The sequence below is a fragment of the Myotis myotis genome, unplaced genomic scaffold (genome assembly GCF_014108235.1).
Source record: "Myotis myotis isolate mMyoMyo1 unplaced genomic scaffold, mMyoMyo1.p scaffold_m19_p_5, whole genome shotgun sequence".
Lineage (NCBI taxonomy): Eukaryota > Metazoa > Chordata > Mammalia > Chiroptera > Vespertilionidae > Myotis > Myotis myotis.
Window position 1 is genome coordinate 101602831 of NW_023416357.1, and position 16591 is coordinate 101619421.

The 16591-nt window shown below is 54.2% G+C and overlaps 2 protein-coding genes across 2 annotated transcripts; both read left to right on the forward strand.

Annotated features, from left to right (window-relative positions):
- The first annotated feature begins 2897 nt into the window (after positions 1–2897).
- LOC118656862 (zymogen granule protein 16 homolog B-like) lies at positions 2898–5048 on the forward strand. The gene is made up of 4 exons (XM_036310609.1): positions 2898–2941; positions 3032–3114; positions 3301–3406; positions 4552–5048. The coding sequence occupies exons 2-4, from the start codon at positions 3060–3062 to the stop codon at positions 4883–4885; spliced, it is 495 nt and encodes a 164-aa protein (XP_036166502.1). The 5' UTR covers positions 2898–2941; positions 3032–3059; the 3' UTR covers positions 4886–5048.
- Positions 5049–11812: 6764 nt separating this feature from the next.
- Positions 11813–13931, forward strand: LOC118656861 (zymogen granule protein 16 homolog B-like). Its single transcript, XM_036310608.1, has 4 exons — positions 11813–11948; positions 12039–12121; positions 12309–12414; positions 13562–13931. Exons 2-4 carry the CDS (start codon positions 12067–12069, stop codon positions 13914–13916), a joined length of 516 nt encoding a protein of 171 aa, XP_036166501.1. The 5' UTR covers positions 11813–11948; positions 12039–12066; the 3' UTR covers positions 13917–13931.
- Positions 13932–16591: the final 2660 nt, after the last annotated feature.

Genomic DNA, 16591 nt, shown 5'->3' on the forward strand with positions numbered 1-16591 from the left:
GTTCTGCTGACTTTATGGGTGAAAGGTTATGTTTAGGTTTTATAAGTCTTTTTTTTTTTTAATTGACTTCAGAAAGGAAGGAAGGGAGAGAGAGAGAGAGAGAGAGAGAGAGAGAGAGAGAGAGAGAGAGAGAAACATCAATGATGAGAGAGAATCATTGATTGGCTGCCTCCTGCATGTCCCCTACTGGGGACTGAGCCCCCAACCCAGGCATGTGCCCCGACTGGCAATCTAACCTGGGATCTCCTGGTTCATAGGTCAGAGCTCAACCACTAAGCCATGCCAGCCAGGCATCTAGGTCTCTCTCTCTCTCTCTCTCTCTCTCTCTCTCTCTCTCTCTCTCTCTCTCTCTCTCTCTCTCTCCAGCTTAAAACAATACACATTTATTATCTTGCAGTTTCTGTGATGTCCAGCAAGGGTGACTGGGCTTCTGCTTAAGGTCTCACATGGCTGAAGTCAAGGTGTCTCAGGTCAAGTAGGGAAGAACCCACTTCCATGTTCATTCAGGTTGTCAGCAGAATTCAGTTTCTTGCAGTTGTAGAACCCCTACCTCTGCCCCCCTGGCCCTGCTCATCTTCAAAGCCAGTAACGGCCAGTAACGGCGCATGGAGTCCTTCTCCTGTTTCAAGTCTCTCTGACTCCCCCTTCTGCTGCATCTCTCTAGGGTTCCTAAGTCTTAAAGTCTCTGTCACGAGGATTCAGCTCTACCCGTAGTGGAAAGCAGCCCCAGACTACATGCAAATTGGCGGGTGGGGCTGAATGCTGATAATACTTCATTGATGGGTGATGGCACTGGGATTTCATGGAATGTTCATGTAGCACAAAATGCTATTCTTTTGAATTATTTTCTAACCATTTAAAGATGTGAAAAGTGTTCTTAGCTCACAGGCTGTGCAGAAACAGGAAGAGGGCCAGGTCTGGCTGCAGGCTACAGTAGCTGCCCCCGGGCCGAGGAATCCAGGTAATGAAGTTGCCAGCTAAGCAGGGCCTCCACTCCATCTCTCAGGCCTCACAGCATTGCCATCTCAGTGAAACCAGACTGTTCAGTTCCTGGCGAACCAGCACTCCCGGAGCAAGTCTGTCTGTGCACACATGAGGCCATTCTCTTTTAGCCAAATGACATTCTAAACCCTCGAGTTTCCACTGGCCTGTGTCCTTGGGCAATGTGCCGGTGCAGCAGGAGTGTTCCATTCCTTCTTCACATCGTGTACTACAGTGGGGCCTTGACTTACGAGTGTCCCGACTAACGAGTTTTTCGAGATACGAGCCGTCTCTCGGCCGATTTTTTGCTTTGAGTTGTGAGCTAAAATTCAGGTTACAAGCCAGGTTCAGATACCCCACCGCTAGTTGGCGCAGCGAACGTCACAGTGAACGCCACAACATCAGTCCAGCATCACGTGTCTCACTCGTTCACTTTATGATTTGACATACGAGTAATTTGAGTTACGAGCTCCATCACAGAACGAATTAAACTCGTAAGTCAAGGCCCCACTGTATTTCCCTGCATAGATGACACAATCATTTATTTAATGGGTTTGCCTCTAGACCTGTAAGTCCACTCTTTCAAATCTGTGATTGCAAAGGATGCTGCAAAGCAAAACCTCGTACACCTGCCTGCATGGCATAAGTCTTCGGTGTTCAGGCTCTTAGCTGGAGAAGCATCTTGCTGAATTGTCACAACATCCTGTGAGTCAGTCCTACTGTTATCCCTACATATCAGATGAATCAAGGCACACAGAGGTGATGTACACGCCCCAAATCCCATGAGTAGTAAGTACAAAAGACAGGATTTGGACATGGTCTGGCTCCAGCACCCATGCCAACAATTAGCCCCTATCTTTTTTTGTAAAGATTTTTTATTGATTTTGAGAGAGAGAGAGAAACATTGATTTGAGAGGAAAACATCGATCGGCTGTCTCTTGTATCCCCCCGACCGGGGATTAAACCCGCAACCTGGGCCTGTGCCCTGATGAGGAATCAAAGTGGAAAACCTTCGGGTGCATAGGGCAATGCCCAACCAACTGAGCTACACTGGCCAGGGCATCAGCCTCTATCTTGATGACTATGACCCTATGGCTCTTCCAAAAGGTTGGGGAGGCCCTGTGGACAGCCTTAGTTCCAGCCCTCACACAAAGCCTAGACTTGCTGCACCAGCAGGGTCCCCTCAACACAGGGAAGTACCCTATTACCTCCAGATAAAGTCTGACCCCTTGGCCTGGCCCCAGGCCCTCTCAGAAGGGCTGGCCAGGAGGCTCACCTCTTCCCAATCCTCTGCGCCTCCTGTCATGTCACCTTTGCTGTTGGTCACCCCACACCCCATTGAGGCTGTTTCATCCCCAGCTACTCTCAGATCTGGCACAGAGGAAAGATCACAGACATCTTCCACATGACAGACCCTGGGAGGCCAACACCTCACACCAGACACACAGTACTTGATTGTCCTCCCCGGCTCTCAGAGAGGGGAGCTTGACCTGGACTCCTGGAAGCCCAAGGGACCATGGGCTCTGCCCAGACCTGCATGAGGTACTCAATCCAATTGTGCACAAGGCGGGAGCCCTGGACCCCACGAACTGCCCGTGGACATTGCACCTATGGCCCCTCATGGGGTTCAAACCTGTCTGGCCAACCCGGAAAGGGCTGTCAGCAAACTCCCCACACCTCTGAAGTCAAGGTCTAGTTCAGGTGCTCAGAGTTGACAGCAAAATCCCATGTCCCGGTCCTGTTTTGTTTGCGTAAGCTCTGGGGCCAGGACAACAAACACAGCATGTCCATGTGGGAACCTCCCCCAGGAAGAGCCCCCACCGATCTGTCTTCAGGGTGTCCCCTTCTCCTTCCTTCTGGATGGGGGCCACAAGGCCTGGGGTATAAAAGGCCAGGTGGAGAGTGCCTAGGCGCAAGTCTCCCCATTGCCAGGATAGGGCGACAAGACTTTCCTGGCCAGGTAGGGCGGTGCTCCCCTCCCATGGATGGGACGGACCAGGTCAGGCAGGGCCCTTCTCTGAGAGCCTGGTGGCCTGTCCCTTCTTTCCAGGAGCCTTGGGACACGGGAGCCAGAAACCATGCTGCTGTGGCTGACCCTTACCATCCTGTGGAGCACCACCTGCTGGGCAGACCGTAAGTCCGGCTGGGTCTCCCTCCCTCCAGCCCATCCCCTGGGTCTGGGCTCGGCCCTTGACTAACTCTAGTTTCAGGACCGTCCCATCTGCCTGGAGGGGCTTCATCCAGTTCTGCAAAAAGATAACCGATATATTACTGTGTAATTTTTTCTCTCTCCCTCACCTGGTTCTATCGTCCATCTAGAGATGTATGGGAATGGAGGAGGCACGTATTTCAGTTCCTCTATCGACAACAAAAATGACATATCTGGGATCCGGGTGTCTATAAGTCCTATAGGCATATTTAGGAGGTGAGTAGGGGCTGGGCACAGAGTCCTATCTCTGTCCCAATTCATGCCTCAGTCTTGGGAACTTGGGGAGGGGGCTCAGCGCTTCTTCTCCAACATCTTCACTGGCTCCTGATGACTCCTTGAGGCCAGTCTTGGAGTCATGCAGCCACCAGCCGTCACCTTTCGGTTTGTCCCTTTTCCTCAGCCACCTCCTCTCCTGCACCCCAGTCCCACTTCCTTCAGTCTCCACCTGCAAGTGCAGACATTGCTTCTTGGGTTGATCTAAAAAAGGGATAAATAATGTTTCTCCCTACTTGCTCCTTTCAACCCAAGCGCAACTCAATGAAAAACAGCCTTTCAGTCTGAAAATGCCTGATGGGAAATTCAGGGGGGAGGTTAGGGTCAATGAGGAAGGAAGTGAGGGTCAGAGTAGACCACTACTTGAGCACAATTGGCCAGACCCTGTAGAGGCAGAAAGCCAAGGACCATTCCCCTAATGCTAGGGAGGTGTACTTACTTGAAGCCTGGGGGAAATCTTTGCTCTACACTTAGGGGTCCCGGGGACCTGTGAGAGAGAATGGGGGAGAGCAGCCAGTAGCAAAGGGGACAGAGTATGGGGTAGGGAGCAGTGGAGGAGGAGGCTCTTGGATAGGCATCAAGGTGTGAAGAAGGACACAGATAAAGTCAGATGAGCAAAGCTAGTGGGATTCCCTCAGGGGAGTGTGAGAAGTCACTTGCTTCTCAGGCCTGCAACCTGATCTGGTTGGAGCGACTTGGGCTCAGAAAACCCAAGCTTGGCTGGGGAACAGCTTCCTGCTCTGAGCAAGGGTGACAGCGGGCACCGCCTGAGGGGCACGGTGACCTGGCATTTAGCAGAGCTCTCCTTCCGGACGATCTTAGTGCCTGCTCCCCACAATCACCCCCACATGCAGATGAAGACGCTGAGGCCCCGAAGGCTGGGCCACAAGCCCAAGACCACAGAGCCCGAAGCCGCAGAGCGGCCTGTCTGTCTCAGGATCCCCAAGGCATGTGCTCAGGGACTTACGCCGCAGTCACAGGGCTGTTCTCCTTGCTGGTGGCTGCGGGGAGGGGTTGTGAGGGATAGAGGACCTGGGGGTGAGGAATCAGCCTGAATCCAGAGTGTTCAAAGCTCCCCTTTCTTCCAGTATCCAGCTGAAATATGGATCCGCTTGGAGCCAAATATATGGTGTCTCAGGTGGGAGTGCCCAGGAATTCATCCTGCAGCCAGATGAATACATTATAGGGCTGGTCGGCTCACACAGGGTCTACCTCCGCTACCTGGTTGTATATACCAACTTGGGGCGCTGGGCCCCATTCGGGCAGGTCAGTGGCCGCAGCTTCACCGTCTACCCCGACGAGCCCGGTATGGTGCTCACAGGACTCTTTGGCCAGACTCAGCTCCTTGGCATCACAGGTATCGGTTTTAAATGGGATTATCCTCTAGCAGAGCCGGAGTCTATACAACAAAGCACAAACTAGAATATTGAAGGGACTCCCTGATACGCCAAGGTCTCGGCTTGGTCCCTGGTCAGGGCACATACAAGAATCAGCTAATGAATGCATAAATCAGTGGAACAACAAATCGATGTCTCTCTCTCTCTCTCTCAAATTAATTAATAAAATTTTTTAAAAAGAACAACTAAATAACGCCACAATAAATGAATACTCCCGGGTCCCCAAGGCTGGGGCATGGGTCACCCTGTGGAGGCCGTTGGGCTGGTGGTAGCCCTGGGATAGCCAAGTCGGGGCGCGGAATCAGAATCCCCCAAACAAAGCTTCTGCTGCAGGAACAGGGCGTCTGGGTGTGGTCCTTGGGTCTGTGTACAACCAAAGCCTCTGAGCTTGTGGGGAACCGGGCCTCTGGGTTAGAGCTCAGGGAACGGAGCTGCAGGATGAGACAGGAGGTGGGTCTGACACCCCCGGCCCCGGCGAGTCTGCTGAGGATGCAGGACCAACCTTGGGCTGATCCACAGTTTTTGAGGATTCTGGGCTCCAACGATGCCCCCAGCCCTGCTCGCCATCCCAAGCCCAGCCGGCGGGCCTCTGCTGGCCCTGGTTCAGTCCTAGCTTCTCTGAGTGTGTCAGTGGCCTCAGGGAAGCCACTCATTCATTCACTCACTCAGCACATATTTGCCAAGACCTCACCCATGCCAGGCTCTCCTGGGAAGCAGGGGTGTGAGGAAGAGACCAGATGTTCTGGTGAAGGGCACCTCCTGGGGGAAGAGTCCGTCACTGACGCAGATAGTGGCGGTTGGTTGTGGCATCTGTGTTGATGGGGACACATGCAGGGCATCGGGCATGGGCACCTCCCCCGAGGTGCGGTGGTCGGGATGTGCTTCAGGGAAGCCTTCCTGGAAGAGCTCAGTCCTAGAGGCCGAGTGAGAACGGGCCAGATGGGGACGAGGGGAAGAGGTCATTCCAGGCAGCGGGCGCAACACAGGCAAAGGTGAGAGCCAGAGACAGCCAAGGACACTGCTCCTTGAAGTGTGGTAAGTGATTATGGTGGCAACGGAGAACTAGTGCAGACCCAGGCCTCGCACACTCTTCGTCTCTCCTTTCACAAGCCGGGACTCCCACACGATCTCTCGCCAAGGTCCGAGTCCCAGAATCCTCCGGGACAAGGCTTCCAAACATTGCGGACCATGGCCACAGGAAGAGGCACATTCTATGCTGTGACACGGAGCACACACACATCTGTCAAACTGCAACAGCCACAGTCATGGTGCCCAGTGCCCATCCACCTGAACTCCCTGCTCAAGGCGGCCCTCGAAGGACAGGACTTCCACACCACCGTCTAGAAAAGGGGATAACGAAGGCACAGCGAGCATGGTGGCTTGGCCTTGACCCCACAGCCGCGCGCGGCAGAAAAGGAGGTTCAGCCTGCCGTGGTCCGGCTGCAGAGTCTGGGCTCAGAACCACAGACCAAGGCAAAGGTTTCCCAACCGATTCTCATCTTCCTGGGTGAGGTGCGGCTGACGCATTTATTTTTCTGGACTTTAATTTGAAGTTCTGGTTGAGAGGCACTGGTGGTTCTTAACTTGGAGTCTGTGGGGGAAATGCAGAGAGCCCATGAACTTGGGTGAGGAAAAAATCACCTCCTTGTTTCCATCGTCTTCTACTGGAAATTTTGTTTCTCCTATTTTGTAAAAAATATATTTTATTGATTTTTTACAGAGAGGAAGGAAGAGGGATAGAGAGTTAGAAACATCGATCAGCTGCCTCCTGCACACCTCCCACTGGGGATGTGCCCGCAACCAAGGTACATGCCCTTGACCGGAATCGAACCTGGGACCTTTCAGTCTGCAGGCCGACGCTCTGTACACTGAGCCAAACCGGTTAGGGCTCTCCTTCCATTATTAAGGTGACCTTGTCCACCTCATCAACAGGGCCTGGGACGTTGTCATATTAATTACAGTTGTCTAGGTATCTTGAAATATACACTCGTCCCTACTTGAAAATGATGGGTGTTTTAGACGTGTCTTTCAAGGCGTCAGTAGTAACAGCACAGAAATACACAGAACACGTATCAGCGACATTCTGACAGGTGCAGCGGAGGTAGCTGTGCAGGGCTCCCTTCTCCTCCGACGTGGGGGAGGCGCACCTTGCCCCCTCCTCCTTCCTGCTCCTCCAGGCTGGAGGGCCCTGCTGCTGCATAATTGGTTTCTTGCCCTTGATTTGCTAAAAGGGAAACCTGTTTTCAGATATTAAGGGATTCTTGACCCCTTTCACGGGTGCTCACCTTTCCCTGCTTCCCAAAACCTCCTGGTGTGGCCACAGGATGGTCAGAGATGGGAGAGCACTAAAGTCATTGCCTGTGACAGGGATCAGGCAGGATGCGAGGAGGGAGAGGAGAGTGGGGAGAGGAAGGGGAGGGGGAGGAGGACAGACAATGGCACCAGCTCAGGGCTGTTGTGCAGACAAATTGTGCAGCACAGTGGGCGGCACCGTGGATCCTTATTTGTGGAGGAGTTCTCAGGAATCCTCCGTCCTTCCCGCAGCACGCCCAGCACGTCCCCCTGCCAAGCTCTGGCTGGCACCTCGTAGCCAGGCGCTGGTTCAGATGCCCCACCTGTGCTCAGGACTTGGGGGTCATCAGGGTGTAGCCCACGCATAGGGCCCGGGTCCAGGGCCACCCCCTGTGGTGACAAAGACCACACGGGCTCTGGTATGTGCAGGACCTTTAAGCCTCAACACGGGCATTCGGGGTCTCTCTGGCCATGCCCATTGGTACTCGCCCGAGTCACCTGGACGCCCGGCTCTGCCAGGTGAGCGAGCGCCAGGTGGGAGTCAGGACCCTCAGGCAAATTCCCTGGGACCCCTTCCCCGCGCCGGGTCCTGGGCGGGCAGACAGCCACCTGAAGCCGATCCTAGAGGGCAGAAGAGTCCCTGCTGCTGCCTGCTGGCTGACAGGAGCTGGGGGCGGCGGCCCGAGGAAGGGCACCGGAAGGCGGGCCGCGGAGCTCCGGAAGGCGGCCTGTCGCCCCCTGCTGGTGCTCGGGAGCAGGCGCTGGATGCCGGCGCGCGCTTTGGGCCCGCGGGGATGCGCTCCCCAGCTCACTGCAGGAGTTCCTGGGCCCCGTGGCCAAGGCCCTCGTACCGGGGCTACAACGCCCCCAAACCTCAGCTGGATTCTGGGAAGGAGTGGGACTCCATACCTCCTCCCAGCTCAGCCAGCCACCCCCAACCCCATCACCCCCGCCCCAATTCCCCAGCGTCCAGGAGGCCTTCCTGCATCTGCCTAGCTCTGAGCTGGACTGCAGTCCGCTTCACCCCTAGGAGTGGCCAGTTCCTTCCCTTCTGTGACCACCATCCACCCCGGGCTATTCCTGGGGCCTCTCTCCCAGGCAGGTGCTGTGCTCCCCGTCCTCCAGACCAGTGACCAAGGAGGCCACGGGTGTTGTGGGCAGTCACCTCCTGCTGCCCTGGCAGGAAGGACTCTCTAAGAATGTGGGCAGCTGTGCGGTCGGCCTTCTTGTGGCGGCTCCCGCCTACCACCCAGAGTGAGGCTGGGGCTGCCGCACTGGCCCGTTGGCCCACGCCTTCGCCTAAGCCCATGGCCACAGGTGGAGCTTGATCCACGCTGAGCCAGCCATTCTCAGGGCCTCAGGTGACCGGGTTCTGCGTGTGCCTGGTGGGGTCACATGTGAGTACGGGCCTTGGGGCAGCCTGTTCACCAAAGGGCTGAAAGTGATGAACAAAGAGCAGCAGAAAGACAGAGACAGAGTCTGAAAGGCCTTCCAGCCAGGCTCTGTCTAGATCAGCTATTCCTGCTCTCACATTCCAAGATACATCCCAAGGAAAAATGCCAGAAAAAATGCAGGACACCCAGTTAAATTCGAATTTCAGTTATACAATGAATAATTTTCTAGTCTAAGTATATGTATATCAAACCTTGCATTTTTAAAAAGTATAACTATGTCCCAAATATTCATTTTATTTTAATTTTTTTATTAATTTAATTTTAATTTTTTTATTTTTATTTATTTTTAATTTTTATTTTTTTTAGTGTAAGCATATCCCAAATACTGCATGGGACATAGTTATACGAAAAAATTATTTGCGTATATCTGAAACAACCTGTAATGGGGTGCACTGTATTTTTATTTGCTGAATTTGGCAGCCCTAACCCAAGACACTTGGGAGCTGTGGGAAGAGAGGGCGCTGGGGGGGAGGGGGACGGGAGTGGTCAGGACTGGGTGTGTCAGGGAGGACCGCCACTCTAGCCAGAGGAAAGGGCAGATCAGGGACACAGAACCGCACATGATGAAGCGGGTCTCTGCTGCTGACTACCAAGGCACTGAGGCACCAGGAAAACCCCAGAGAAGGGATCCTTCACACGTTCCCATTTTGACACACCAGCTTCATTTAGGATTGCTTCTCCCCCACTCAAGGCCGAATCGTTCCCTCTCTCTAGCACCCAGAGCCTAGGTGGGACGGAGGGTGTGCTGGGTGGCGTCACCAGGAAGCGTGAGCGGGGAGGGCAGGGCCTGCTCTAGGGGCTCCAGTGGTTTGAAACACTCCTCGGAGAAGCAGCACGGAGTTGACACATTTGGGGAGCCAGCCCTAGGGCCCTGAGTCTTACTCGCCCCTTCATGAGGCCCATCACCCCCAGGAAGATCCAATCCCCCTGGGTGCTCCCCTTGGCCCTGCAGCTCTGCAGGCAGCAGTATATCAGAGAGTGGGGCAGAAAGTGAGGGGGCAGGACAGGTCCTGGGTTCAGGGCCCCATCTTCAAATGCCTGGCTCAGCTCTGCATTCAGCAGGGGGAGGCCAGGCTTCATGCTGGTGGGTAAGGACGGAAAGGGCAGGGTCTTTCCCTGAGCACTGAAGGCAGGACTGAGAGGAGTGAGAGGACCGGGAACAACAGCATGGCTCCGAGGTGGCACCCCAGGACTTAGAACAGGGGGTCGGGTGACAGACTTCGAGAACATTCAGGGGAGGCTCTGGGGAGGAGAGATCAGGTGTGAGGGCTCCTGGGCTCCTGGAGGTAGAGGAAAGGGAACTGAGGAGAACCTTTTCCTACAGGTTTCGGGGCTTAATGAGGAGACAGTTCCAGAGCTGTTTCACGGCTGTGCCACCTGCTCAGTCGCTCAGACAGGCCCCATCATAAGTTTTGATCAAGGGGCTTCGCATTCTCTTTCTAATTTTTACTTACTGATTGCTTTTTAGAGAGAGCGAGAGAAAGAGAGAGAAACATCAACCTGCTGTTCCATCCATTGACTCCTGCATGTGCCCCGACCAGAGATCGAACCCGCAATCTGGGTGCACCGGGATGATGCTCCAACCAACTGATTACCTGGCCGGGTAGGGCCTCACATTTTCATTTTACACCAGGCCCCCCAAAGTATGCAGCCAGCCCTGGAAGAGAGACTCTGTTTCCCAAGGACCCTGCTCCCCCTGCTCCCTGATTCAGTCTCCAGGCGGGCCAACTTTGCCTCCCCTTCCCTTCCAGCCCCCCAAGCCCTCTCCTACCTGCTCTGTGTGGTCTGAGTCTTTCAGTCATTGCATTTATGCCCAGGCACCACCCAGCCACATGCACTACCAGTGGGGCCTCAAATGCTCTGCCCTTAGCAGGATTCCATTTGGGGTGTCCTGGAGGGGTGCTCAGAGTTTATGTTCCTATCCACGGGCCCCCCAAAAGTAAGCCCCACTGCAAAGATGAAGCCCATAGGACATAGGAAGAGCCAGTGAGGGTTAAGGAGAACAGTCACATTGACCAACCAAGGCAAAGGGATGTCTGCAGAGCCCTGGGCACGTGAGGAGGAAGAAAGCAGACAGGTCCTGCCTGAGATGACCACCAAGGGATTGGAGACACAGAAGCAACTGCTCAGAGTAGGCCAGCCACAGAGAATGTTCGAGACAAGCCCCCTGTCCTTTCCTCCTTTGGGTGAATTTGCTTAAGCTCTCTTTAGATTCCCTCCTTAAAAGATCTCTTCTGCTGCCGTGTCCAAGGACTTTCAACAATGCCCACTGATGGAGCACTCATCCAGACCAGACTCCCAGCCTTTATGGTTTTGTCTCCTTCTTCTAAACTTAGATCATGTGATCCTCTATAGAGTTTTGATATTCAACTATATTCTCTCAGGATTTTCCTGCATTATAATCAGCTTTATTGAAGCATAACCAACGAGCTACACTGGCCAGGGCATCAGCCTCTATCTTAATGACTACGACCCTATGGCTCTTCCAAAAGGTTGGGAAGGCCCTGTGGACAGCTTAGTTCCAGCCCTCACACAAAGCCTAGACTTGCTGCACCAGCAGGGTCCTCTGAATCCTGGGAAGTACCCTATTACCTCCAGATAAAGTCTGACCCCTTGGTCTGGCCCCAGACCCTCTCAGAAGGGCTGGCCAGGAGCCTCACCTCTTCCCAATCCTCTGTGCCTCCTGTCATGTCATCTTTGCTGTTGGTCACCCCACACCCAATTAAGGCTGTATCATTCCCAGTAACTCTCAGGCCTGGCACAGAGGAACGATCACAGACATCTTCCACGTGACAGACCCTGGGAGGCAAACACCTCACACCACACACACAGAACTTGATTGTCCTCCCCGGCTCTCAGAGAGGGGAACTTGACTTGGACTCCTGAGAGCCCAAGGGACCATGGGCTCTGCCCAGACCTGCATGAGGTCCTCAATGCAATTGTGCACAAGGCAGGAGCCCTGGACCCCACGTACAGTCCGTGGACATTGCACCTAAGGCCCCTCATGGGGTTGAAACCTCTCTGGCCAACCCGGAAAGGGCTGTCAGCAAACTCCCCACACCTCTGAGTCAAGGTCTAGTTTAGGTGCTCAGAGTTGACAGCAAAATCCCATGTCCCGGTCCTGTTTTGTTTGCGTAAGCTCTGGGGCCAGGACAACAAACACAGGATGTCCATCCGGGAGCCTCTTCAAGGAAGAGCCCCCACCGATCTGTCTTCAGGGTGTCCCTTCTCCTTCCTTCTGGATAGGGGCCACAAGGCCTGGGGTATAAAAGGCCAGGTGGAGGGTGCCTAGGCCCAAGTCTCCCAGTGCCAGGATTGGGCGATAAGACTTTTCCCGGCCAGGTAGGGCGGTGCTCCCCTCCCATGGATGGGACGGACCAGGTCAGGCAGGGCCCTTCTCTGAGAGCCCGGTGGCCTGTCCCTTCTTTCCAGGAGCCTTGGGACACGGGAGCCAGAAACCATGCTGCTGTGGCTGACCCTTACCATCCTGTGGAGCACCACCTGCTGGGCAGACCGTAAGTCCGGCTGGGTCTCCCTCCCTCCAGCCCATCCCCCTGGGTCTGGGCTCGGCCCTTGACTAACTCTAGTTTCAGGACCGTCCCATCTGCCTGGAGGGGCTTCATCCAGTTCTGCAAAAAGATAACCGATACATTACTGTGTAATTTTCTCTCTCTCCCTCACCTGGTTCTTTCGTCCATCTAGAGATGTATGGGAATGGAGGAGGCACGTATTTCAGTTCCTCTATCGACAACAAAAATGACATATCTGGGATCCGGGTGTCTATAGGTCCTATAGGCACAATTAAGAGGTGAGTAGGGGCTGTGCACAAAGTCCTATCTCTGTCCCAATTCATGCCTCAGTCTTGGGAACTTGGGGAGGGGGGCTCAGTGCCTCTTCTCCAACATCTTCACTGGCTCCTGATGACTCCTTGAGGCCAGTCTTGGAGTCATGCAGCCACCAGCCGTCACCTTTCGGTTTGTCCCTTTTCCTCAGCCACCTCCTCTCCTGCACACCAGTCCTACTTCTTTCTGTCTTCACCTGCAAGTGCAGACATTGCTTCTTGGTTTGGTCTAAAAAAGGGATAAATAATGCTTCCCCCTACTTGCTCCTTTCAACCCAAACTCAACTCAACGAAAAACAGCCTTTCAGTCTGAGAATGCCTGATGGGAAATTCAGGGGGGAGGTTAGGGTCAAAGAGGAAGGAAGTGAGGGTCAGAGTGGATCACTACTTGAGCACAATACGCCAGACCCTGTAGAGACAGAAAGCCCTGGGTCATTCCCCTAACGTTAGGGTGGTGTCCTTGCTTGAAGCCTGGGGGAAATCTTTGGTCTACACTTAGGGGTCCCGCGGACCTGGGAGAGAGAATGGGGGAGAGCAGCCAGTAGTAAAGGGGACAGAGTATGGGGTAGGCAGCAGTGGAGGAGGAGGCTCTTGGATAGGCATCAAGGTGTGAAGAAGGACACAGATAAAGTCAGATGAGCAAAGCTAGTGGAATTCCCTCAGGGGAGTGTGAGAAGTCACTTGCTTCTCAGTCCTGCAACCTGATTTGGTTGGAGTGATTTGGGCTCAGGAAACCCAAGCTTGGCTGGGGAACAGCTCCCTGCTCTGAGGAAGGATGACAGCTGGCACCGTCGGAGGGGCACAGTGACCTGGCATTTAGCAGAGCTCTCTTTCCGGATGATCTCAGTGCCTGCTCCCCACAATCACCCCCACATGCAGATGAAGACGCTGAGGCCCGGAAGGCTGGGCCACAAGCCCAAGACCACAGAGCCCGAAGCCGCAGAGCGGCCTGTCTGTCTCAGGATCCCCAAGGCATGTGCTCAGGGACTTATGTCGCAGTGACAGGGCTGTTCTCCTTGCTGGTGGCTGCGGGGAGGGGTGTGTGAGGGATAGAGGACCTGGGGGTGAGGAATCAGCCTGAATCCAGAGTGTTCATAGCTCCCCTTTCTTCCAGTATCCAGCTGAGATTTGGATCCGCCTGGAGCGAAATATATGGTGTCTCAGGTGGGCGTGCCCAGGAATTCATCCTGCAGCCAGATGAATACATTATAGGGCTGGTGGGCTCACACAGGGTCTACCTCCGCTACCTGGTTGTATATACCAACCTGGGGCGCCAGGCCATATTCGGGCAGAACAGTGGCCGCAGCTTCATCGTCTACCCCGACGTGTCCGGCAAGGTGCTCACAGGACTCTTTGGCCAGAGTCAGCTCCTTGGCATCACAGGCATCGGTTTTAAATGGGATTATCCTCTAGCAGAGCCGGAGACTACACCACCAAGCACAACCCAGAATATTGAAACAACTCCCTGATACGCCAAGGTCTCGACTTGGTCCCTGGTCAGGGCACATACAAGAATCAGCCAATGATGCATAAATAAGTGAACAACAAATCGATTTCTCTCTCTCTCTCTCTCTCTCTCTCTCTCTCTCTCTCTCTCTCAAATTAATTAATAAAACAATTAAAAAGAACAAGTAAATAACGCCACAATAAATGAGTACTCCCGGGTCCCCAGGGCTGGGGGCATGGGTCACCCTGTGGAGGCCGTTGGGCTGGTGGTAGCCCTGGGATAGCCAAGTCGGGGCGCGGAATCACAATCCCCCAAACAAAGCTTCTGCTGCAGGAACAGGGCGTCCGGGGGTGGTCCTTGGGTCTGTGTACAACCAAAGCCTCTGAGCTTGTGGGGAACCTGGCCTCTGGGTTAGAGCTCAGGGAACGGAGCTGCAGGATGAGACAGGAGGTGGGTCTGAAACCCCCGGCCCCGGCGAGTCTGCTGAGGATGCAGGACCAACCTGGGGCTGATTCCACAGTTTTTGAGGATTCTGGGCTCCAACGATGCCCCCAGCCCTGCTCGCCATCCTAAGCCCAGCCGGCGGGCCTCTGCTGGCCCCGGCTCAGTCCTAGGCTTCTCTGAGTGTGTCAGTGGCCTCAGGGAAGCCACTCATTCATTCACTCACTCAGCACATATTTGCCAAGACCTCACCCATGCCAGGCTCTCATGGGAACCAGGGGTGTGAAGAAGAAGAGACCAGATGTTCCGCTGAAGGGCACCTCCTGGGGGAAGAGTCCGTCACCGACGCAGATGGTGGCGGTTGGTTGTGGCATCTGTGTTGATGGGGACACATGCAGGGCATCGGGCATGGGCACCTTCCCCGAGGTGCGGTGGTCGGGATGTGCTTCAGGGAAGCCTTCCTGGAAGAGCTCAGTCCTAGGGGCCGAGTGAGAACGGGCCAGATGGGGACGAGGGGAAGAGGTCATTCCAGGCAGAGGGGGCAACACGGGCAAAGGTGAGAGCCAGAGACAGCCAAGCACACTGCTCCTTGAAGTGTGGTAAGTGATTATGGCGGCAACGGAGAACCAGTGCAGACCCAGGCCTCGCACAGTCTGCGTCTCTCCTTTCACAGGCCGGGACTCCCACGGGATCTCTTGCCAAGGTCCGAGTCCCAGAATCCTCCGGGACAAGGCTTCCAAACATTGCGGACCATGGCCACAGAAAGAGGCACATTCTATGCTGTGACACGGAGCACACACACATCTGTCAAACTGCAACAGCCACAGTCATGGTGCCCAGTGCCCATCCACCTGAACTCCCTGCTCACGGCGGCCCTCGAAGGACAGGACTTCCACATCACCGTCTACAAAAGGGGAAAATGAAGGCACAGCGAGCACGGTGGCTTGGCCTCGGCCCCACAGCCGCGCGCGGCAGAAAAGGAGGTTCAACCTGCTGTGGTCCGGCTGCAGAGTCTGGGCTCAGAACCACAGACCAAGGCAAAGGTTTCCCAACCGATTCTCATCTTCCTGGGTGAGGTGCGGCTGACGTATTTATTTTTCTGGACTTTAATTTGAAGTTCTGGTTGAGAGGCACTTGTGGTTCTTAACTTGGAGTCTGTGGGGGAAATGCAGAGAGCCCATGAACTTGGGTGAGGAAAAAATCATCTCCTTGTTTCCATCGTCTTCTACTGGAAATTTCTTTTCTCCTTCCATTATTAAGGTGACCTTGCCCACCTCATCAACAGGGCCTACGACGTTGTTATATTAATTACCGTTGTCCAGGTATCTTGAAATATACACTCATCCCTACTTCAAAATGATTGAACCTGCAATTTGGGTGCACCTGGCCTCGGCAGGGCCTCACATTTTCATTTTACACCAGGCCCCCCAAAGTATGCAGCCAGCCCTGGAAGAGAGACTCTGTTTCCCAAGGACCCTGCTCCCCCTACTCCCCGATTCAGTCTCCAGGCGGGCCAACTTCGCCTCCCCTTCCCTTCCAGCCCCCAGGCCCTCTCCTACCTGCTCTGTGTGGTCTGAGCCTTTCAGTCATTGCATTTATGCCCAGGCACCACCCAGCCACATGCACTACCAGCGGGGCCCCAAATGCTCTGCCCTTAGCAGGATTCCATTTGGGGTGTCCTGGAGGGGTGCTCAGAGTTAATGTTCCTATCCATGGGCCTCCCCTAAAGTAAGCCCCACTTCAAAGATGAAGCCCATAGGACATAGGGAGAGCCAATGAGGGTTAAGGAGAACAGTCACATTGACCAACCAACGCAAAGAATGGTCCAAAGCCAAGGGATGTCTGCAGAGCCCTGGGCACGTGAGGAGGAAGAAAGCAGACAGGTCCTGCCTGAGATGACCACCAAGGGTTTGGAGACACAGAAGCAGCTGCCCAGAGTAGAAGGCCAGCCGCAGAGAATGTTCGAGACAAGCCCCCTGTCCTTTCCTCCTTTGGGTGAATTTGCTTAAGCTCTCTTTAGATTCCCTCCTTAAATGATCTCTTCTGCTGCCGTGTCCAAGGACTTTCAACAATGCCCACTGATGGAGCACTCACCCGGACCAGACTCCAGCCTTTATGGTTTTGTCTCCTTCTTCTAAACTTAGATCATGTGATCCTCTATAGAGTTTTGATATTCAACTGTATTCTCTCAGGATTTTCCTGCATTTTAATCAGCTTTATTGAAGCATAATTTATATATAATAAAAATGCATCTAT